The sequence below is a fragment of the Aspergillus karnatakaensis genome (genome assembly GCF_047715665.1).
Source record: "Aspergillus karnatakaensis strain CBS 102800 unplaced genomic scaffold BJY04scaffold_4, whole genome shotgun sequence".
Taxonomy (NCBI): domain Eukaryota; kingdom Fungi; phylum Ascomycota; class Eurotiomycetes; order Eurotiales; family Aspergillaceae; genus Aspergillus; species Aspergillus karnatakaensis.
In genome coordinates, this window is record NW_027395716.1 from 518,075 (window position 1) to 538,753 (window position 20,679).

At 52.6% G+C, this 20,679-nt stretch overlaps 8 protein-coding genes across 8 annotated transcripts; 4 read left to right on the forward strand and 4 right to left on the reverse strand.

Moving 5' to 3' along the window:
- The first annotated feature begins 410 nt into the window (after window positions 1–410).
- Window positions 411–2,881, forward strand: BJY04DRAFT_178648 (LCCL domain-containing protein). The gene is made up of 2 exons (XM_073709775.1): window positions 411–1,118; window positions 1,166–2,881. The coding sequence occupies exons 1-2, from the start codon at window positions 652–654 to the stop codon at window positions 2,757–2,759; spliced, it is 2,061 nt and encodes a 686-aa protein (XP_073576030.1). The 5' UTR covers window positions 411–651; the 3' UTR covers window positions 2,760–2,881.
- Window positions 2,882–3,121: 240 nt separating this feature from the next.
- On the forward strand, window positions 3,122–4,049 carry BJY04DRAFT_213748 (SNARE domain protein; the record flags this gene model as incomplete). Its single annotated transcript, XM_073715017.1, has 3 exons — window positions 3,122–3,156; window positions 3,238–3,863; window positions 3,973–4,049. The coding sequence occupies 3 exons, from the start codon at window positions 3,122–3,124 to the stop codon at window positions 4,047–4,049; spliced, it is 738 nt and encodes a 245-aa protein (XP_073576031.1).
- BJY04DRAFT_99610 (histone chaperone napB) lies at window positions 3,804–5,495 on the reverse strand. Its single transcript, XM_073721441.1, has 3 exons — window positions 5,200–5,495; window positions 4,247–5,071; window positions 3,804–4,200 (listed from the first exon to the last, which is right to left on the reverse strand). The coding sequence occupies exons 1-3, from the start codon at window positions 5,318–5,320 to the stop codon at window positions 4,094–4,096; spliced, it is 1,053 nt and encodes a 350-aa protein (XP_073576032.1). The 5' UTR covers window positions 5,321–5,495; the 3' UTR covers window positions 3,804–4,093.
- BJY04DRAFT_229337 (uncharacterized protein) lies at window positions 5,444–8,271 on the forward strand (the record flags this gene model as incomplete). Its single annotated transcript, XM_073719048.1, has 5 exons — window positions 5,444–5,461; window positions 5,909–7,243; window positions 7,283–7,619; window positions 7,652–8,216; window positions 8,250–8,271. The coding sequence occupies 5 exons, from the start codon at window positions 5,444–5,446 to the stop codon at window positions 8,269–8,271; spliced, it is 2,277 nt and encodes a 758-aa protein (XP_073576033.1).
- Window positions 8,272–8,698: 427 nt separating this feature from the next.
- On the reverse strand, window positions 8,699–10,357 carry BJY04DRAFT_229338 (GMC family oxidoreductase; the record flags this gene model as incomplete). The annotated part of the gene is made up of 1 exon (XM_073719049.1): window positions 8,699–10,357. Exon 1 carries the CDS (start codon window positions 10,343–10,345, stop codon window positions 8,699–8,701), a length of 1,647 nt encoding a protein of 548 aa, XP_073576034.1. The 5' UTR covers window positions 10,346–10,357.
- A 1,627-nt stretch (window positions 10,358–11,984) lies between these two features.
- BJY04DRAFT_99618 (IMPACT family protein) lies at window positions 11,985–13,043 on the forward strand. Its single transcript, XM_073721442.1, has one exon. The coding sequence runs from the start codon at window positions 12,018–12,020 to the stop codon at window positions 12,993–12,995; it is 978 nt and encodes a 325-aa protein (XP_073576035.1). The 5' UTR covers window positions 11,985–12,017; the 3' UTR covers window positions 12,996–13,043.
- A 1,869-nt stretch (window positions 13,044–14,912) lies between these two features.
- BJY04DRAFT_213754 (uncharacterized protein) lies at window positions 14,913–17,165 on the reverse strand (the record flags this gene model as incomplete). The annotated part of the gene is made up of 4 exons (XM_073715018.1): window positions 14,913–16,574; window positions 16,636–16,731; window positions 16,792–16,874; window positions 16,931–17,165. The coding sequence occupies 4 exons, from the start codon at window positions 17,163–17,165 to the stop codon at window positions 14,913–14,915; spliced, it is 2,076 nt and encodes a 691-aa protein (XP_073576036.1).
- A 508-nt stretch (window positions 17,166–17,673) lies between these two features.
- Window positions 17,674–20,023, reverse strand: BJY04DRAFT_99629 (MFS transporter). Its single transcript, XM_073721443.1, has 7 exons — window positions 19,648–20,023; window positions 19,435–19,534; window positions 19,366–19,378; window positions 19,092–19,309; window positions 18,892–19,041; window positions 18,440–18,840; window positions 17,674–18,369 (listed from the first exon to the last, which is right to left on the reverse strand). Exons 1-7 carry the CDS (start codon window positions 19,928–19,930, stop codon window positions 17,822–17,824), a joined length of 1,713 nt encoding a protein of 570 aa, XP_073576037.1. The 5' UTR covers window positions 19,931–20,023; the 3' UTR covers window positions 17,674–17,821.
- Window positions 20,024–20,679: the final 656 nt, after the last annotated feature.

Consider the following 20,679-nt stretch of genomic DNA (forward strand, 5'->3'; position numbering starts at 1 on the left):
GTCGAACAAAGACTGGTTAAGCATGAGGTCAAGGAGGGGGGTGTGTGCTCATCATCCTGATATCAGGTCAAGATTAAAGTTGCCATCCCATCTTAAAGGCAGGATAGCCGTTGGACCGTTAGACATGACAGCTGCCACTGTCCATCAATATGCACGGGTTGATCTTCCCCACATTCGTGTTGATTGCTGAACGTGATTGACCCTCCGCCATCCTCCAGTCCTTGCCGATTCGAGGACTGTATACGGAGTACTCGGTACTTTCAATATACTTCTCACGCAAGAAGTATATTTGTGTCTGACAGGATATTTCTTTTGCTTGGTCAGTTGATCGGCATGCACGTCCGATGACATAATCCCATCGCCGGCGGAAGGCCTCCGCAGCTGAGCCTCTCCGCCAGCTCCGTCATCACCGACTCTTCCTTTCTTCACCCATCGCTCATTCCTCGTATCTTCACTCTCTTTGTTTCTCGCTACAATTACTCTCCTGTCGCAGTCCCGAATCTGTATACCCTCTACACTGCAGTTGCTCGGATAGAACTTCTCGCTGGTTGAGAGGTTGATCTAGACCTGCTGATTCCCGCCACCGGATCTCACCCGCCACTCCCTACGCTGCCGTCGCTGTTCCGATCTTCTGTCTGAAAACAATTGAGAATGTTTGGGGAAGGCCCCGAAGACTCTTCCCGGGCATATGTACCTCCCGCAATCGAGGTTGAGGAACAATCCGACGATGCCGACGCCACCGACAACTTACTGCCCCGCGATGTAGACACCGGCCCTACCGTCCTTCCCGTCTGGTTACGGGAGTCTTCCAAGTCGTTTCGCTGGGGATGGGTTCCTCTGCCCATCCGAAAAGCCGCTCGCGCGACAGCTGATTTCATCAAAGGGCCTGATCCGCCATACCCGCTCCTGTTGAACCCGTTATTCCCCCAGGTCCAAGAGCTGCCGAGACGATACCTGGACAAATTATTCCCGAAGCGCAAGCACAAGATCTCGCTCCTTCTACTCCTTTACTTTGCGTGGTTCCTGCCGTGGACCATTTTATTCCTGCACTCTCGTTCCGCTGGTTACATTGCAGGCTACGGGCGGCCCCTGACGTTGTCGTGCTCGACGACGTTCTGGTGAGTTTATTTCGAACCTCACATAGACGTAGCTAATTCGGCGTTAGGTCTTATGGAAATAGATGCGGACTCAATGGTAACGATTGCCGCCCATTCACAGCTGCCTCGACTCCCTTCCGATGCCCTGCGAACTGTCATGATGCGAAAATGCTTGAGCCGTACACGATCGGTAATGAGACAATCAGCTATCGCGGACTTGTCGTTGGAGGACCAGAGCCAGGGTCGGACGAGATGGGGATATACCGGGCTGATAGTTTCATTTGTCAGGCGGCCATCCACGCGGGAGTCATTGACAATGATGGAGGCTGCGGTGTGGCCCGCTTGAAAGGCGCAGCGCATTCGTTCCCTGCATCCAAACGGAATGGGATAAAGTCCATTGGATTTCCATCCACGTTCCCAAAGTCATTTACTTTCGTCAAACCGTCATCGGATTCCACTTGCCCAGAGGATCCACGATGGCCGCTGCTGGGTATCACGGTTGGTGCGCTTGCTGTTCTCTGGCTCTTTTGCTCGTCATCTTCGGTGTTGTTCTTCAGCACGTTCTTCATGCTGTTCAGCCAAATTGGCTTGGTTTCCGATCCGCCGCCACGAGCTCAGCTCGCTTCTCTCATGTCCATCTTCGTTGCTCGACTCCTTCCCGCGTCCTTTGTCGCGTATGTCTTGTACAGATACTGCGCACGACCGCTGCTGAGCCCGCTCTCGCCATCGATATTCCAGTTCAGCAAAACATTCCTCTTCCTACCTCCAGCATTTTTTGGCGCATTGAACAATTATACTTTTGCGAGACTGATACCCCTCGAGCGCCTCACGCCCCACGACATTCAATCACAGCCTGGCGCGAAGCTCGCTTTGGCCATTGTGATTCCGACTATTATCTTGATTGTAGTGACTCAAGCCCACCAGATCCGAATTGGCGGTTTGATGCCACACTATCTGAAGGTGTATGGGACAATGGGACTCATCATCTTGATTCTCCTGCCTCTTCCCGGCCTCCGACTCCGCATTCATCATTACATTCTTGCGATTTTGTTAATGCCGGGAACCGCTTTCCCCACTCGACCATCTCTAGTATACCAAGGACTGTTGCTCGGTTTATTTATCAATGGTATCGCAAGATGGGGCTTTGCGTCTATTATTGAGACACCTGCCGCCTTAGGCGAGGCTCCGGGCGGGTCTTCTGGATGGTGGGGAGCCACTTCACCCCACATCAACGATTCTTCCGTCACGATTTCTCTCCCGGATAGATATTCTGACGAGCCGTATCATGGAAATGGCAACATCACTTTTACTCTGTGGGAGAAAGAACGCATGGGCGAGCTCGGCGTTGACGGAATCTCGGTCCTCGTCAACGACGTCGAACGCTGGCGCGGCTACCTAGATGAGGATACCAGTGGCGAGTTTACCTGGCACCGCCACGGCCATTCCGGCCTTGAACTCCAGCACACGACATTCATCGATGGCGACGACGAAGACGCCTTTGATCTCGAGACTACTTGGCTAGGTGCGCCTATCGACGACAAGCCCGAGACCCTTTTCTTCCGTTTCGCATTCCTTAGAGGTGCTGAGGCGGGCAAGTATGGAGGTACAGGAATCTGGTACGACGATGGGACTTGGGTCTCACCTCCAGAGCCGAAGAATTAGCCTCGTGGACTTTTTCGTGCAGTATTGTATACTAGACTGGAGCCTGCTGTACCCTGTTGCGGTTGACTTGGATACCGTCAGTATAGTGTTGGAATCTTATGTATGATTGAATGAAGTCACGTTTGATATACCTTTTCCCATCTTCTGTAGACATCCCGTCGTACTTTAGATTGTAAGAAACTAGGCACCTGATCTCCACAAGCCAGCGACGACATCCGAAGTGACCGCCGCCCTCACCGCCCGCCAGGTATCTCGATCGGTCCAGATCATCAACAAGCATCATAATCATCGCTCAACTTCCACTTAAGCCCGCAACTTGCTGCTATGATCCTCGTCTAATATATACCTCTCACCCTACTACCATGGCCCACGCAGACCCTTTCCTCCAAGTCCAAGCGTAAGCTCCACCCCATTCAACCCTCCAATCCCTCCTCCCAAGCCAAATCAACCCAGCCAACTGACGTATCTCTATTAACAGCGACGTCCTCTCAACCCTCAACACAACCCGCCCCCTCTTCTCCTCCTACCTCCGCATCCGTTCGACCGCAAAATCCCCCTCAAACCCGGAACTGCAACAAGCGCGCTCGGAACTCGAAACCACCCTCGCCGATCTCACAGCCGACCTCGACGACCTCGTCGAGTCCGTCCGGGCCGTAGAACAAGACCCGTACCGATTCGGGTTGGAGATCGAAGAGGTCGCTCGACGGCGCAAACTCGTTGACGATGTGGGCAACGAAGTCGAGGAGATGAGGGGGGAGTTGATGCGTGTTATTAGTGATTCTGGAGCTGCACCTGCGGCGGGTGTTAATGGGCTACCGTCTCCGGGGGTGTTCGAGGCTGATGCGGATGGAGGGGGAGAGGGGGATGACTACTATGCGGAGATGGAGCAGCAGAGGCAGATGGAGTTGATGCATGAGCAGGATGAGCAGCTGGACGGGGTGTTTCGGACGGTCGGGAATCTGCGGCAGCAGGCGGATGATATGGGGAGGGAGTTGGAGGAGCAGGCGATTATGATTGGGGAGGTGGATACGTTGGCGGATCGGGTGGGTGGGAAACTACAGAATGGAATGTCGAGGTTGAAGCATATTATCCGGAAGAATGAAGGTACGTCTGTTACATTTGCTGGCCGGCTGGTTTCCTGGGTATCAATGATTGCATTATTCAGTTCTGTTCTGGTGCCAAAGCTCATTAAGTTGCTAACTATGGGAAATAGATACGATGTCGTCGTTCTGCATCGCCGTGCTCATTTTCGTCCTCGTCTTGTTATTAATACTAGTCATTGCCCTGTGAATACAGGTAACGGTCGTCTGTTGAAGATTGCGTGAGCGTGGCGTTTAGGCCTTGGACTTCTTGCGGGGAGGGGCGTCCTCATCCTCGTCCTCGTCGTCGTCATCATCAAAGTCATCCTCGTCGAACTCGGGGCCATCTTCGAAAGATTGCACTATTCTGGTTAGCCGGCATTCCGCTAATGGAAGAAGCATTCATACCATAGTACTTCAGCGCATTGGGCCAGAGGTCTTCCGCGAGAGCAACGGCCAACTCGCCGCCACCAGGGAAAGCCTCAATAGTCTCGAAATCATCCTCAACATCCTCGTCGTCATCGGCCTCATCATCCTCGACCTTCTCGCCCTTCAGGATCTTCTCGAGCCTCTCGTTCTCCTCCTTGGTGGCGGTCGCGGACTGCTCAGCAGTTACATCACTGCCACGATATCCGAAGAAGTTAAAAAAGCTGGATCCAGCGGGCGCACGCATGCCAAGATCCTCATCCTCCTCATCTTCCTCTTCAACATCCTCAACCTCAGCAAGCTTCTCGATCAGCTTCTTGAACTCCGGCAGATCCTTGCGGTCTCCACCCTTCTTCTCAGCCTCAAACAGATCGACAGTCGCATCGAGCAAGCCCTTGGTGACATCACTTCCCTCCTTCCAGTTGATCCTCACAGGCTCCGAAACCAGCCCATCCCAGGTACTCTTCTTCCCAGAAGGAGTAGTGAGAACCTGCTTACGCCAGTACAACTCTTTCACGAGCTGTTCGTTCGTGAAGAAGGGGTTCGCGTCGCCGGTGTGGAAATCGAAGATGAAACGGAGACTGCGCGGCTCGCCCTGGCCCTTCTCGTCAATCTCGAATCGCTCAACGGTGAGGTTCTTCAGCGCGGAGCCGAGGATTGCGGCATCGGCGGAGGTAATGAACTCGTCAATCTCGGAGGGAGCGTTGGAAAGAACGCGGAGCCAGAAGTTGCTCGCGACATCGGGGTGCGAGATGACCTTTGCGCGCTTTTCGAAAAGCGGGCGGAAGGAGAGGATGGATTGGCGGACTATAGATTTTAGTTAGTTTATTATTAGACTTTTCCAATGCAATGCGCAAGCTAGAGTAATTGAACTCGATGTAATCCAGTGCACTGCAATGCGACCTTTGCAGGAGAAAGGATACAAGGAAACATACGCTGCTCAACCTCCGCGCGAATAAACTGCTGCTCAAGAAGACCAATCTCCTTGGCGACCTCGGGGGGCACCATAGGCTCGGAGACGCGCTCCGCGAGATCCTTCTGGTTGTCGTTGGACATGTTGTTTGGTGTGTATGTGATGGGTGCAAGCTGCGTAGGAACGAAGCGGTGTAGGTGTAGTAAGCGATAGAGCAAAGTACTGTAGTAGTTGTAGAAGGTACTTGTCAGAAGGGAAAGGAGAGGATGGATGATGAGGTACTTGTAAGAGAGAACGGGGAGGAGAAGTGAGCGAAAGAGAAAAATCTTATTAGGTTGCAGAAACTTAACTCCGATGCTGTCATTCAATTTCCGCTTTGGGGGAGCTCCGATGGATGATTAATTTGTCGTCCAACAGCTCCAACAACAAACTGCAAACAGTCAAGCAAACAGCCCCGCTGGACTGAGAACATCTAGAGCTAACTATGGAGTCTCCATCTAGTTACATCTATTACTGCCACTAACACTGAAACTGACTATGGAACTCAGACAGGACCACCAATTCAGACCCCCGGAGCTCGATGATCTGCAAGCCGGCTCTTCAGATCTTCCAGATCTCCCCTTCGACATCAATGCCCTCAGCCGCGACAGCGATCCACTGGCCCTTCTGAAGCAACTCGGCGGGCCGGACACAAACATCCCAATCCCAGAGGCTCTCTCTCTGCAAAAGAGGTCTATGCGGAAGCGAAACTGAGATCTGCTGCACTGTTCAAGGAGTGGATAGCGTTGAATGAGCTCCTCCAGCGCCACGAGGCCACAATCCAGAAGCGATGGGTTAAAAAAACCCGCCAGCAGAGGCTGAGCATTCTGCTTGATGCGTGGCCTAGCATGCCGGCGAAACACCGTCCGGACTTCAATGCTTTTCGAAAGAATAAAAAGGGGCCCCATTTCGAGAATCTTTACAAGTGGCCTTATATCAACCAAGAGGACCTGGTCAAGACAAAGACGCTGCTATTATTGCTGAAATCCCGAGGGCGTCATCTTTTGTCGGAATTTGCAGCCGCGGATAATGAGGCCATGAGGCTTGGTAAGGTCACTCAGGGACTGATTCCTATTTTCCTGAATGAGCATGTCATGATCCTGAACGGCTTCACCACACATTCATCCGAGTATGGCAAGCTTCTTGAGTGGAATGACCATCCGGAGGCGTTCGAGTTGATGATGAGCCGGAAGCAGTTCCTCCCGGGCGAGGTCCTTCTAATTCTTGAAGCGCAACAACGTATTCACGAGTTTCTTCTCCGGTGCTGCGAGCTCATCTTGCACGATGTTCCAGAGGAAGCCGTACTTCGAGATTATCCTGTCGTGCCAGAGCCGGCGCTCAAAAGCGAGACCGAGATAAATGGGTTCGAATCTTTGGCTGTCATGGCGGCGGAAGCTCCGTATCGTGCCCCTGGAAAACTTGATCTCGGCCGAATTGCCTCTCTTCTCTCTGCGCGGGCGTCTGCTGCTGAAGGTCATATCTGGGCGTTGCGAGAAGATCCGGATTACTACCTGCGGCAATTCCTTGAGTACAAAGAGCATCGACAGGAGATGTTAAAGGATAGCAACGGCACTGAGCATCATATACTCACCGGGAATCGGAAGGAGGTGTTCTGGGCGCGAGTCATTGGAGGTATCGTTTGGGACCCTTACTCTGACCTCGAGATCTTCTCAGAGCTCAGCAAGCAAGCAACGCATTTGGAGGTCTTGCAGAAGAAATATGCGGCCGAAATTCCCCCAGATAAAGAGCTGCCCTCGGAGTATCTCGAGGCCTTTATCAGATTCCGCTACTATGTCGACCAAGCAGCCAAGGCACCGTTACTCAAACTCAAGCGGAGTGGTCAAGCCGCACCGCCAATTCGCAGGTTCTTCGAGCGTATTCCGCCACCGGACACTGTGACAACGATGATTGGCGTGCAGACAAAGGAAAGTACCAAAATGAGCGATATCGAGCACGAGTTCCTCTGGTTACTAAACACCCTAGGGCAGGATGGCAAGCCGCTCTTCTTTGCTACTCTGCCCTTGATTGTTGATGAGCTAGAGCGCCTTATTTAATCCGAGAAGCAGGCAGAGAACTTACTTACCGCATATCTCACCGAGGTAATTGGCGACCTCTCTATCATTTCCCAATGCCTGCACCAGATCAATATCTATCAACCGTGGGCCCAACGCTGGGACTCATACCTATGGGAAAGGGACCGCGAAAAGACTCTCGAGAAAGAATACAAAGCATGGTCCGATCCATGGGGCCGCATCCGTCCTGCTATCGGAGAAAAGAACATGGGTCGCATTGCGAAGCTGGGTGAACCATCCGGTGGAAGATTTGCCTATCCGTTTGAGAAACGCCCCACAAGGGAACTGTGGAGGCTCTGCGCAGCGCCGAGGCGAATCTCGACGACCTATGGTCTGCCATTGACGATCTTGTTCTTTCCAAAGCGGGCGGCTTGCGTGGCTCAGCTATAAACAATCTCCTCTCCCTACAACGCATCCTCCAGCGAACTAAGGAGTGGGTTGAGCCGGAGCAGCAGAAGGCACCTCCTAAGTCAAAGCCAGAACCATCCACAGATGCAGATGCCTACTCATTCTTGTCACCAATATCACGAATGTACGCCGGCTCCTCAGCCCTGAAAGTCGACATTCCACAACCCAAGAGAAAAGTCAAAACCCGCGGCACACCACGTCCATCTCAACCTGAAGTCCAACCTGAGCCCCTGGCACCTTCCAACCTAGTCGACCGCCAACCCACCTTCCCGGTCAACGCGCGTGCCCTGAAAGTCTTTCGAACCCTCTTCTTCAATCCTAATGTAACGTCCACCCCAGGGGAAATCCCCTGGACCGACTTTCTGCATGCCATGGCTACCGTTGGGTTCGAGGCCATGAAGCTATATGGTTCTGTGTGGCAGTTTCAGCCCACCAACCTGGACGTTGAGCGCAGTATCCAATTCCACGAGCCCCATCCGAAGGGGAAGATGCCGTTCACTGTTGCCAGACGATTTGGCCGGTGATTGAATCGCGCCTATGGCTGGTTTGGGAGCATGTTTGTTTTGGAAAAGTGAGGGGGAGCAAGTGTAGTGGTCCGCTGATAAGAAGTTTAGCCTGGATCTAGAACGCTGCAGCCTCCTGAACAGTCGTCTACACCCTTACTCTCACTCTTACATTACTCTCTCGGCCCTCTTATCCTCTCTTCAAAGGCATCGCACCAATAGTACCACAACCGAGTTCAATACCATACACGCCTGTCGGCACATATATCAGGGGTAGTCCATAACCCTAAAATCATCTATCTGCTTTGTTCTTACTACAGGGAACAAGCAATGCCGTTATGCGATCTACCATAAAAGCGTCTAACCTGCAACATGAAATTGCTACCTTGGATATTGGTCTTCTTTTCTTTGCTGCACGCGAGTACCTGATACGATAGATGCACCTTACATGCACCCGTAGTACCGATCAGCAACGCACAAACGGCAAACTACTAATAAGCTAGTCCCTTTGCACCTCACCCTGCAGAATTAGCTCCGCAGCTTGCTCCGCAACAGCATACAGCGTTGCCTGCGGGTGACCACCAATGCTAACGGGGAGGATACTCGCGTCCACAACCCTCAGATTCCTTACTCCAATCACCCGGAGGTCTACGTCAACGACCTTGCCCATGGCCGCTGTCCCTGCAGGGTGGTGGTGCGCCATCCCGGTCGCACGAATGCGGGCGTCGAACTCTTCGTCCGACGACTGTGCGGTCAAAGCAGCCATTCCGGGGGGCGGCACCTCGCACTCAATATAATCCTTAAGGGCTTCTGTATCCAGTAAGGCCTGTGCCGTGCGGCGACTACCGTAGATCAGCACCGCCCGGTCGGTTTCCGTGTCGTAATAATTGGAGTCGACCAAGGGAGGAGCGGTAGGGCTCGCAGAGTTGATGCTGACAGTGCCACGAGAGGTAGCTGCGAGGAGCATGATAGAGGTCATGATCAGACTGCCATCGGCCGGGATCCCAATGGGGGTGTACATTGTCAATGTCTCGACGAGAGGACGACCGGGAATCAAAACCGATTCATCCGTGCTAGAGCCGAAGCGCACCCTATCCTTCTGCACTGCTGGGTCCAGCACAGCTCGGGGGACCTGTTGGTTCACGGCCCAGTCGACGGGGAAGCCCTGAGTGAGAGCTGGATGGGAGAGTATGGAGCTACCCAGGGCAATGCCGCGGTCTGGGTCGCGCAGCTTGTAAACTTGGTAGAGCGCAAAGTGATCAATGAGGTTGTTGCCAACCTCTGGAGCATCAGCGACAGGCGCAATACCGTACCTGAGCAGGGTGTTTGCTGGTCCAATCCCTGAGAGCATCAGAATCTGCGGGGTGCGCAGCGCTCCGGCCGCTAGGATGATTTCCTTGCGCGCTGCAAAGCGACGGCCATCTGTAAGGAGGGCCGCAGATGCAACGGTTCCGGTGAACTCGATCCTATGCACTGAAGCCCCGCAGATGCGTTGCACCTGCCCTCGGTCAAGACCGTAGGCATGGTATGCTGTCTGGCGGTTTCCTTGCCATGTCTCGAGGAACTCGACAACCCCAGACAACCGACCATCGGCTGCAGTCGGGTTGTACGGCTCGCCAATCTCAATCCACGCATCTTTAAGTGGCTCTCGGAGCGGATAATGCTGGTTAGGGTCCCTTGCACCTACAGACGTTACGCGCACGGGGCCCTCGAATCCATGTTGCTGGTGGTCAGCGGTGCGATCAAAAAATGATTCCGATCGACGGAAGTAGGGTAGGAGGCCCTTGTATCTCCACCGCTGGTCGTCGACCGTTCGTGCCCAGAGATCGTAGTCGGCGGCGTCTCCCCGACTCCAGCCGCCGAAGTTGATTGTAGTTCCTCCCCCAAGAGCCTTGCCAGCGTGGACGGGGTGGATTCGGTTCCCGGTGTTTGACTGGGCCGTCGTCGGATACTCCCAATCGAGATCGGAACCGAGGAGTGAAAAGAGTGAGGTGAATTTCTGGACGTCGGGGTTGCCCGAGGGGTCGACGCCGGCCTCGATGAGAAGCACCTCCAGCGAAGGATTGCGCTGCTTGAGGCGAGAGGCGACCACACAGCCAGTTAGTCCTCCTCCAACGATGATGTAGTCAACCTCAGAAGACGCCATGTTGTTTTGACGCTGTCTTCTGTCTTGCTTGGTGGAAAAGAAAATCGGATGGGATAAGGGGTGGTGTTGTTTCAAGCTGACAGGCAAACGAAGAAAGCAACAAAGAAAGCACTCGGCCTTACGTAGATACCCAACACCACTTTTTACCCGGCCAATCTAAAGGGTGTTACAGCAACTCGGTGTACAGTTAGTTTATTGCCATTACTGATCTATCGCTAGACTGAACCATTGGTTGGAACGCTGTTTGGGTCTATCCTAGCCTTGATGGCCCTGAAACGGCGGATCTCTCCATTGCTGCCTTATTTACAAGAAAGGTCAAGGTACCAGGGTATAGCAACCGCCTAGATATTGACACTCCTCCGTCACGGAAAGTCCAACAGATCATGAGGAGGAGCCTTCGCCCTCTGCAACAACCCTGCCTCCATGGTGATAACGCTATTACCCGTCCTTCCAGCCTCTGCAAATGCAGTACTAGGTAGTCATCCCACGCCCTCTTCCGGGTCTCCGGCCCGAAAGAAGGAGCAACCAACGGTAGGTGTATCGTACCTACCTCGCAATAAGCCCTCCGAAACAGGAAAGCATGACTGAAGGGGATGAGAGGAGCGGTGGCTGGTCGCTCTTTCCAAAAAGGCAAAAGCCACAGCACCGCGCCTTCCTCAAGTTTTCATGCTAAAAGAAGCAGGCGCGGCCAGTGGGAGGAAAGCGCGATAGAGGCCTGTGTCATCGCTCCTGCCGCGAAGTGTGGTCGCTGCTTCTTGATATTTTCGAGTGCTCCTTCCTCCAGTTGCACCTGTATCAAGATTAAGGAGGAAGGTGTGATGGGGAACGTCTAGCTTACCCAGCGTAGCAGAGTAGGCCGGCTTGTATCACCTCTGGTGCAGGACTCCTCTGATCGCCATCTCACTGGAAGTAATGAATCATAGCCGTTCGACTCTTAGACACATTGGTGGCTGTACCGTATGAGTCGTCGACCTTGTTGGCGATATGCCAGTTAGGGCTATCAAGAAGCCGGGCCAAAGTCTTACCAAGTTTATGGTTGATACAACAGAGGAAAATAGGGTGCTTGGCGTATAATTATCATTTGCTTAAATATGAACTGGAAGTACATTTTGCCCTCTGTGGATTTATGTAATTGCTGATTGCGGTTGGTAGAGCTACGAAATAGGGGTTGTAGCATAGCAGAGGTTGAAGACATGGGGAACTCTAGCATGCACTTTCTGCTTGAATCACGCTTATGAGTGTAATCCTGAGGACCACCTTGGAATCCGCCATGGAAGTATGCTTTGTTTTGCATCCCATTCAGATCCTGATCATAATTGATGGGCGAATTAGGGCTTGAGCCGATCGTTGGCTGGTGGCCGGTATACTAGTGAACAACAAAGAAAAGAGCTTAGTATGAGTTACCCAAAAAGGAGCTCGTTCTGCTACTTATCAATCATTTATTCTTTTATATTATCTCATGAGCTGCAAGAAATGTAGCGATAATAGAGCCAGCCATTTAGTTATACTTCGGAGCTGGACTCGGAAGAAGCCCCACCGAAATGGGTGGATCCCAAGCTAACCAATCAAAGTCACTCCACAGAATCTCCAACTCACCCCGCGCCGCAATCTTCAACTCAAGTCTCCAACACTCCTCCATCACCACTCAATGGCCTCATAAAAACAACACACCATGGCTACAGCCCTCAAAACCTCCAACACCGACCTCGCCGAAGAAATCGAAGCCATAACCGCCATCTACGACCCCGACACAATCACCCTCTCCCCCTCCTCTTCGCCCTCGCCCGAAAACACAACAATCAAACTCCAAATCCCAAACCACCCACACCTCTCCTTCCTCCTCTCCTTCGAACCTACATACCCCGACACCCCGCCTCAAATCCTCGGCACCGCATCCACCGCCTCCCGCGGCGAAGGCAAAATCGCAATCGATGTCCTCGAGGACATCCTAGCAAGAACATACCAACCCGGCGCAGTATGCCTCTTCGAAGTAATCAACGAAGCAATCGAAGTTTTTGAGGAACTACGGATTGGCGGAACAGCAGAGGAACCTAGCACATCCGCTACGAGTACGAAATATAACACAAATGAAGACGGATCAGACGAGGGCCTAGAAAATGTGAATTTCTCTTCACTCTCCCTGCACGAATCTCTCGGCCTCTTGGAGCCACCGCCATGGACCCTCTCCGAAGTCATCACCGAGAAGAAATCCGTCTTCGTTGGTCGCGCAGCACATGTTACGAGCGTCGACCAGGCGAAAGCGTTCCTCGATCATCTACTAGCAAGCGATAGGAAGGTTGCGTCTGCAACGCACAATATCAGCGCGTGGAGGATCAAGCAGGTGGGTAAAGCTCCGCCGTCAACCTCGAAGGATGGAGGGAAGGGGTCTACGGAGATGATCATCCAAGATTTCGATGATGACGGGGAGACAGCGGCGGGCGGGAGACTATTACATCTCATGCAGCTGATGGATATCTGGGATGTTGTCGTCGTTGTGACGAGGTGGTATGGGGGTATTCATTTAGGACCAGATCGGTTTCGGATCATTAATGCTGCTGGGAGGGATGCGTTGGTTAGGGGTGGGTTTGAGAGGGAGAAAGGGAAGGAGAATGGTGGTGCGGAGAAGGGGAAGAAGAAAGGGAAGAAATGAAGTGATTGCGACTCTGGCTTAACGCAGCTCGAGGCTTTGACGAGCTGAGGACAGCATGACTAGGATCAAAAGCTCTCGTCGGCGCGTTTTACTCGATCAGCGCTGGTGTATACTCCGAGTATGTTTCGGCCCCTGGTTGGCTATCACGTCAATCCGGGCACAACCTTCAAAGTTCATGGTACAATCGGTTCCTGATTGAGTCCACATTTTGGACCCCAATCTCCTAGTGCTTGCACAGCGACACGAGACAACGACCAGAACCACATGAACCAGGAGATGCATGTGATACCGAACAGGCCAGGAGCAATACCCACAAACTTAGAAGGATCCATTGAAGACAAGCTCAGGGGATCCAGATCTAAGTGAGACAATAGCCTATTCTAGGTAGCATTCAGACTCGCGGAGTAAGGCCATACCAAGTTTCACATCTCGGCTCGGCCATGCCGGGTCCTGAAACACACTACGTTTGGCACAGTACAGGCTGCGCAGCCCGATCTATAACTACCCCGGAAACCTAGCATAAACCCAATATGGGATGATCTCCGACGTTACATGATCGTCCTATAACTACGGAGTATACTATACTATAGGATATGGAGACCGTGGTGGCTATGCTGTGCGAACTATGCTTCAATTCCCCTTCTACCGAAACTGAAAGCAAGGCCGTGTAGCATTGTATCCAAAGTTGATCCTACAGTATCTCAGCACAAGTAGGGACTTTGAGGAACCCCCCGTCATTCAATGGAGACGGTAATTAGTTCATCGAGCCATCTTGAGTAAATCAATGTGTGAAATCCTCGACTGAAAGTAGGGCCTCGAGTTAGTATTTTCTTTTCCGAACAGGATTCATTCAATCTTTTGTTTATTCTAGCTGACCGCTGAGCACTAAACAGAGACCGACCACTGTGCCTTCTGTTGGATTCCATCACAGTACATACCCTAACGCCACTGAAGCCCTTGAAAATATAAGCTCAGACACTGTAGATTCCCACCAGAGTGCTTGCTTACGGCTAGCCCTGGAGCATGATTTCGCGTGACATTGATATGACCAGCCCCCGCGAATGAATATCATATAAATCAACGTTTGGAGGCAACAATACTACATCTTTGAGAAAGGTAATAGCTCATCCCTTCCAAGGTTGAGGTGCACGGTCTCGAGCCCCAAGACCAAGGAGTCGAACGGGAGGGATATGCCCTGACAGCAAGGAGACCATGAAGCGCAGGCTTGCATATCAAGGCCTCAACAGATATGATTACATCGAGCATGGTATCAGCGGCCCTTGTGCTAATTAGGTGTCCGAATCGGCGTTTGCGACGTAGAATTTAGGGCCGTTTCACGATGGTTACACCAGGAATCTGTAAGACGGATCTCTGTCGCGATGCTCGGATCTTTATTTGGGTTGCGCAGGGGGTGCTGCGTGTTATAATGGTGCGGACTGCAGAGATGGGCAGCTGCACTATATTGCATGCGTTGGTGGTTGGTGAGGAGGGACACGGCAGGCTTTTGTCTGGTTGCAAGGTTAAGAAGGACTGGGTGCCGATGTGGCTGTCGGATGAGACGGGTCGGAAATGGCAGAAGGATGTGTGGGGTGAGCTTGTTTTGAGGTTGGAGGGTGTGCAGCCTGGTTGTATTTCGCGGCCTGGGTGAGGGTCGTATGGCTTAGATCAGTAAAAGACGGGCTTGGAGGACATGCTTGAGATCTGTTCACGATGTTCGTGGCGAAGGGTTTGACGTGTAGTACTGATACTAACTATAGCCACCGATTAGGGCTGCTGTATCCATGTCAAGCCAAGTCTGGGCTTTCAGCATACCTCTGTACAATCCTTCTGCGGTAATACAAATCACAGTCAGTCCAGCCATAGACAGCTTATATACAGATAGATCCTTATAAGATATACAACCCCTGCTCCCTGCTCTCAGTGATACGGCACCCCCAACCGTAAGGGCTGCACATACCCAGCCTCCCCGAAAACCGCCTTCACACCCCTATAATCGTCAACCTCACCCAACATAACCTTCTTCTCACGCAACATATTCGCGCGCTCATCCGCATCAAGCGGATTATCCTCCCTCCCCGCCGACGAAAGATACGGATTCCCATACGTAAGCCCAACAACCGGATCAAACATATTCGGCGCGATAGTCTGAAAGCGCACGCTGATCCCCGCGATGCCAGCAACAAAGAGGAAAACCGACGAAACGATCAGGATAGATGCCCATGCGTAGTCGGGGCGGTAGACCTCTGTGTAGCGGGCGAGGGTGGCGTTTGTTGAGGCGCCGATGAAGGGGGCAAGGTCGGATACGAGTTGCCCAATTACCGCGGGTGGGTACCAGGCTGTATAGTTGTGTGAGGTGTATTCGGCCTCAGTGGCAACGGTTTGGAGGCCCGTGGATGGGGTGTGAGGTGGGCCATAGAGGGTGTAGTTGGCTGGGAGGTTACCGGCGAAGCCGGTCGGGGCCATGAAGGCTTGAAGAGCTGTGTTGAGGAGGATGGATGCTCGAGTCGAGAAGGAGGCCGGGTCTATGGCGGAGATGTTGACGTCTGCGGCGGAGCCGTCGAGGCCAGTTGACATGGGGAATGCGTGCGAGTTGTTGAGAAAGAGGCCGAATGGGGCGGTGCCCCAGATGACCTCGCGCGCGGGCTCTTGGGAGCTGGCGCCGCTGAGCATGGCTAGCACGACCCAGGCCCAGTGGTCGAAGCTGGTGTATTCTTTGGGGCGGTGGTCTGTGGTTGAAGGGCGGACCTTGGTGGCTGCGCAGCTTCCGTTGGTGCACTCGATGAGCGCTTCTACTGTGCGCTGGGTGACTTGGCATGTTGTTACGGTTGTATAGACCTTCACGGTCGAGTTAAAGCGGAGGGTACGGGGCCGGGTGTAATTCTGTGTGTTCGGGTTCACTCCTTCCCTCTCTACGAGAGGGAGCCCCATGAACCTTTGCGCGCGTATCTCATACCCACTCTGTCCGACATACTCATAGCAGTCCACACACTCTACCGTCATGCCGTAGTTCTGATCGGTGATGGTTTTTCGTTGGAAGGTTGACGGCGTCGACAGTCCAACATATGTCATCTCCACGGTGAAGTTGACGTCCCCTTGCTGTTTTGTTTCCGATATGCCCACAATCGGTATTCCGAAAAGCGACGTATATGATTCGACAGTTGAGTTTGTATGAACCGGCATCCATCCGTCAGGACTAGCCTGGGACGAATTTCCTGCCTCGAGACGCGGGATCTTCACATTCCCCCATTGATCGAGCGGCCCGGCCTTGGTATTGATGCTCTGCATCAGGCTTGCAGAGTAGATGTCGCGCATCGACAGCGGCCAACTCCCGTCGTTTCCCACCATAATCCCCGAGTAGAAGAACATATTTCCCAATGGACCGCTATCCCAGTACCGCAGCTCCCTGTGCGTTATATCAGTGGTATTTGCTCTATACAGCAATCGGATAGTGCTCTGACCTCCCAATGGTGACATGGCCCATAGAACGAGGAGACCCCAGACAAGTATCGAGGCGGGCATGCTGGTCAGGTGGAGGATGGGATCCGCAGTCGCGTTCGTGTTCATTAACGCCCACAAAGTCTGCAATATGCCAGAGGCATCGTCAGTACGAGCAGACCAGCAGATGTAAACGACTACCCACCGACATGCGAACGGACTGTTGAGCACAGTACCGACCAATGCTTTTCAAGGACCGCGAGAGCAGGGCAGCAAAGAGAATAGGGTATATCGTAGGTCCCTGTCAGGAAAGATAAGCGTCAGACAACAAGACAGCCTAATATGACTGCCCATAACCTACCAGCTTCATAGCCTGCTCCATGGCTGCTCCCAAATCATCCCCCGTAGGCCTGTTTTTGATACATAATGCCACAATCCCAAGCGCTGTCCAGCAGTCAGCTTGTGAGCTGCAAAGGTTCCCTCAAAGCACAAAAACCAACCAACAAAACATAGCGCCACAACACAGAGAAATATCTCAAAAACCAGCGCAATGATAGACCCCGCCGGCTTTCTCAACGTCCGTCCAGAGCCGCCGTCAATCGCAACGGGTATCTGGTTCGCAAAGGCCGTCTTAGACGGCTGGTCCGACCGTAGCGTCGTCGATGAGACACTTCGATCGGCAGTTAAAGTCCGTGAATCCGCCATGTAAGACCCTGTCTCTGTGTCTCGAGGCATTGTGCGACGTCTCCAGATAGGTAGAGGTTCGGACGGCGCCAAACCACCGAGGGGTTCATGGTTCTTATTAAATGACAGCAGCCATCGCAATAGCCGCGAGGGTAGCTGTCAAGCCATTAGTGAAACGCTGTACATCGGTCCTAAATTAGACACGCGAGTCTGGGCGGCGGTTAAAAGCAGGATTGATCCTGCTCTTGTCCAATCGTGGTGTGGATGGTTCGGGACGATCTCCTGGGCCGGCGCGTACAGATCACGGACTTGGTCTTTCCACGGATTTGGGCCTGGACCGTGCGTACAGACTATTTCATCAAGTTGATGTCTGTTTAAGCTTTTCTCTTCAAAAGCAAAAAGCGGACTATCGATGGATCATGGTTGAAGCTGGCACTGTCAACATCAAGCCGTAAGTAACTCTGTACTTAGTCTTCGTGGTGAATCCGATAAATAAGGGAAAGGTCCGGGATATCTCCCTCCTCAGACCCCTAGACAGCTCACTCATTCAATGCGCTTGCTTCCCATTATTATGTACAAACTTTTATATATACCAAACGATTTTTATGCTCCAACTTGATTCCCTCGCCAATCGCAGCATTATTCTGCACGATGCCGCTGCCTCTTCTGGAATATCTTTCTCTTTTTTTTTTGCCATCATCACCAGCCTAAACAGTCTGTTTCCCCCTCGTCTCAATAGGCAACAGAACCATCGCAACGAAAGCCGCCAACAAAAGCCCACCAGAGGCATAAATCGGCGCAAGCGCATTACTACTCGCATAGATGCCGATAATCGGCGCCATGAGACCAGCAATGCGGTTCAAGCAGCTAGAAATACCAACCGCAGTACCTCGGTTAGGCGCCGGGAAGACCTCTGGCGTGTAGGCATACAGAACACCATACATGAGCATTTGGAAGAAGGATTCGAGAGCCGAGCAGACGAGTTGCACGTTAGGATCTTTGGATGCTGTAAAGCAGAAGAGGAGAACCGCGGTGATGGCGGTCGAGGCGGCCATCGTGCCCTTGCGGCCGAGATAGGGAACGCCGACGAGATACCAGCCGAGGATGGGGCCGGGGATACCGCAGACGGCGGTGATGGCGTAGTTGCGATAGGTTTCGTAGGTTGAGGAGTTGGCGCCGAGGTATTGGGGGAGGAAGGCGTTGAAGAGGGTGTAGCCCATTCCGATGCAGGTCCAGCAGAACCAGATTAGAACGGCTGGTGGTAAGAAGGGTTAGTTTATGGTAATAGATTGATAAATGAGGGACGAGGGTATGGGAATACATACTGGAGAATCCAAGGCGCTTGTTCGCGAACAGAGGAGCGACTTGCTGCAACGAAAACCGTTCGAGCGAACGCTTGACAACCTGAACGGGTGACCCCGGTTTGGCTTCTTCCTCTTCTGGCAGACCGCAGACTTCGTTGAGGACTTCGACGGTGAGCCAGGTGGTGGTCTTGTTCTTACGAGCAATACCCTGCACAGCAGCGACTGCCTCCTCGTCACGACCGCGGGAGACAAGGAATTTTGGTGACTCGTAGTAGGTGAAGAGGAAAAAGCGGCAGATGAACATGGCAAATGTAATCGCACCGAGTGAGAGGACAAGATAGCGCCAGCCCCAGTTGTCGGCGCGAGTGCAGGTTGCGGCATCCTCACACGAGAAGTTGGGAATGAAGGCCCAGGCAAGCATACTAATACGGCATCAACTAGTGCTAGAGTTGAGAGACGTAAGACTAACATACCTAGCAATCAGGGTTCCAATCGACCACCAGGTGGCAAGTCCACTCAGAAGCTCAGACATATTGGGTGGTAGACACTCGCAGAAGACGGCTGCGTCGACGGGGAGGTTTCCGCCAACACCCAGTCCTAGACAGGCGTACATCGCGCAAGTTCTAGAACTTGTTAACGTCGCATATTGGTACACTCTTTGAGGTCTGCTTACCCAACCCAGTTAGGCCCGCCGCCAGCTGCAAGACCAAAGGCACCGCAAAGGAAAAGCGTGCAGTTAAACGCGGGTCGTCGTCCGATGATATCAGAAGCAATACCCCAGAAGGTAGCACCGACAATCAACCCAACGAAGAGCGCGCAAGTAGCAAAACGAGATTCATTTTCTGTGACTCCAAACTCCTTTGAGAGCGGGGTCAGAGTTAGAGCAACACCCTATCATAGATGGTTAGCGAAAGCTTCCGGGCCAAATGACCATCTACAGGTCATACCTGCAACCATAGGCTATAGCCACGATGTTAGCAAGCAAATTTCTTTCGATCAAAATGAACCAGGCTTACTTGTCCGCAACCCAACCAAAACCACACAGAACAAAAAGTCCCCATTGGTAGCGACCCATTCCAATGTCTTGAATGGCCCTGTTAATGATCTTTGCTTTGCCTACAGAGCGAGTTAGCTTATCTCAAACGTCTGGTAGAGCAGGTGATCGACGTGACGCCAATCTCCAGCCGAGATCGTTCAAGCCCGCACAAGCCCAATAATTCACAACGTACGGTCATAAATAGTGTCATGACCCGAAACAACGACACCAGATTCAACTTCTGCTCGGAGCGTCTCCAGGGTCAGCTTGTTCGTAGCAGGCACGGCGGCCGCGCCTTTTTCCTGGAGTGAAGCTCGGTCAACGCTTTTATCGGAGTCCGGGGCATCGCTTGGGAGCTCGTTGGTTCCGGCCTTGGATTCCAGGGTCACCGATGTTGGGTCGCGTGCGAGTGGGACCACGACCTCAGGATAGAACTGTCGATCGCGGTTGGCAAATAACTCCTTCCAGTTAGGCATGGTGGGTGGTGCTGTCGCTGTCGCTGTCGCTGTCGATGTCGCTATCGTCTTCTGTATATCTCTTGCTAGGGGGGTTACCGATGTATGTTACCGTGCTGCGTAGGAATTCCAGATTTCCGCGTTAGGAGAGTCGATGAGTCCGGGGAAAGTCGCAATGGATAATAATATAGTGGTCGCAATGGAATAATGGCGCAAAGGGTAAAATCGATGTCTTTTGGTGGTGTGCGTTGGGAGACGATATGGCGCAGGGGCAGCTGGCTGGATGCTACTTGCTGCTACTTTGGAACCTCGATGGTGGTCAGACTGGTAAACGAAAAAAAAGAACCTGATTTCCTTGATAGAGATCTCTGTCGAGACTATCCAACTGACGATGTCCGTAGGCGACAATCTGCGATGAGACTGAGAGACCGAATCGAATTGACGTTAAAGGACAGTGGCGAGAGGCGGGGATAATCGACAAAGTCAAATTTTCTACCGGGCCTGGGAGAAGCGCAACAGTTATCTGTTGCGTGAAAAATCTCACGATGGGCAAATTTTGCACTACTCCAAGTTGAAGGTCCCATATTGGCCAACCATGAGGCAATTCACCAAGTCATTCGAGTGAGAGGTGGGTATCTGTATCCACCTCGGACTCTGCGGTCCACTGCGCGATTCCTAAGGCAGCAGGTCGGCTACAATAACTTGGAAGTTGGAAGTGTTTTTCCTGGTCCTCAATGTGCGATATTTCAGGAACAGATGTTATGGCGAAA

What these genes read in the sequence shown, in the direction of transcription:
- BJY04DRAFT_99618 (XM_073721442.1), top strand. Translation starts at nt 12,018, where the DNA reads ATGGCTACAGCCCTCAAAACCTCCAACACCGACCTCGCCGAAGAAATC.
- BJY04DRAFT_99610 (XM_073721441.1), bottom strand. Translation starts at nt 5,320, where the DNA reads ATGTCCAACGACAACCAGAAGGATCTCGCGGAGCGCGTCTCCGAGCCT. An exon ending in TCGCGCGGAGGTTGAGCAGC is followed by an intron (nt 5,072 to 5,199) that starts GTATGTTTCCTT and finishes TAAAATCTATAG; the next exon opens with TCCGCCAATCCATCCTCTCC. An exon ending in CAATGCGCTGAAGTACTATG is followed by an intron (nt 4,201 to 4,246) that starts GTATGAATGCTT and finishes TAACCAGAATAG; the next exon opens with TGCAATCTTTCGAAGATGGC.
- BJY04DRAFT_99629 (XM_073721443.1), bottom strand. Translation starts at nt 19,930, where the DNA reads ATGCCTAACTGGAAGGAGTTATTTGCCAACCGCGATCGACAGTTCTAT. An exon ending in ATTGGAACCCTGATTGCTAG is followed by an intron (nt 18,841 to 18,891) that starts GTATGTTAGTCT and finishes ATGCCGTATTAG; the next exon opens with TATGCTTGCCTGGGCCTTCA. An exon ending in CAAGCGCCTTGGATTCTCCA is followed by an intron (nt 18,370 to 18,439) that starts GTATGTATTCCC and finishes TCTTACCACCAG; the next exon opens with CCGTTCTAATCTGGTTCTGC.
- BJY04DRAFT_178648 (XM_073709775.1), top strand. Translation starts at nt 652, where the DNA reads ATGTTTGGGGAAGGCCCCGAAGACTCTTCCCGGGCATATGTACCTCCC. An exon ending in TCGTGCTCGACGACGTTCTG is followed by an intron (nt 1,119 to 1,165) that starts GTGAGTTTATTT and finishes ATTCGGCGTTAG; the next exon opens with GTCTTATGGAAATAGATGCG.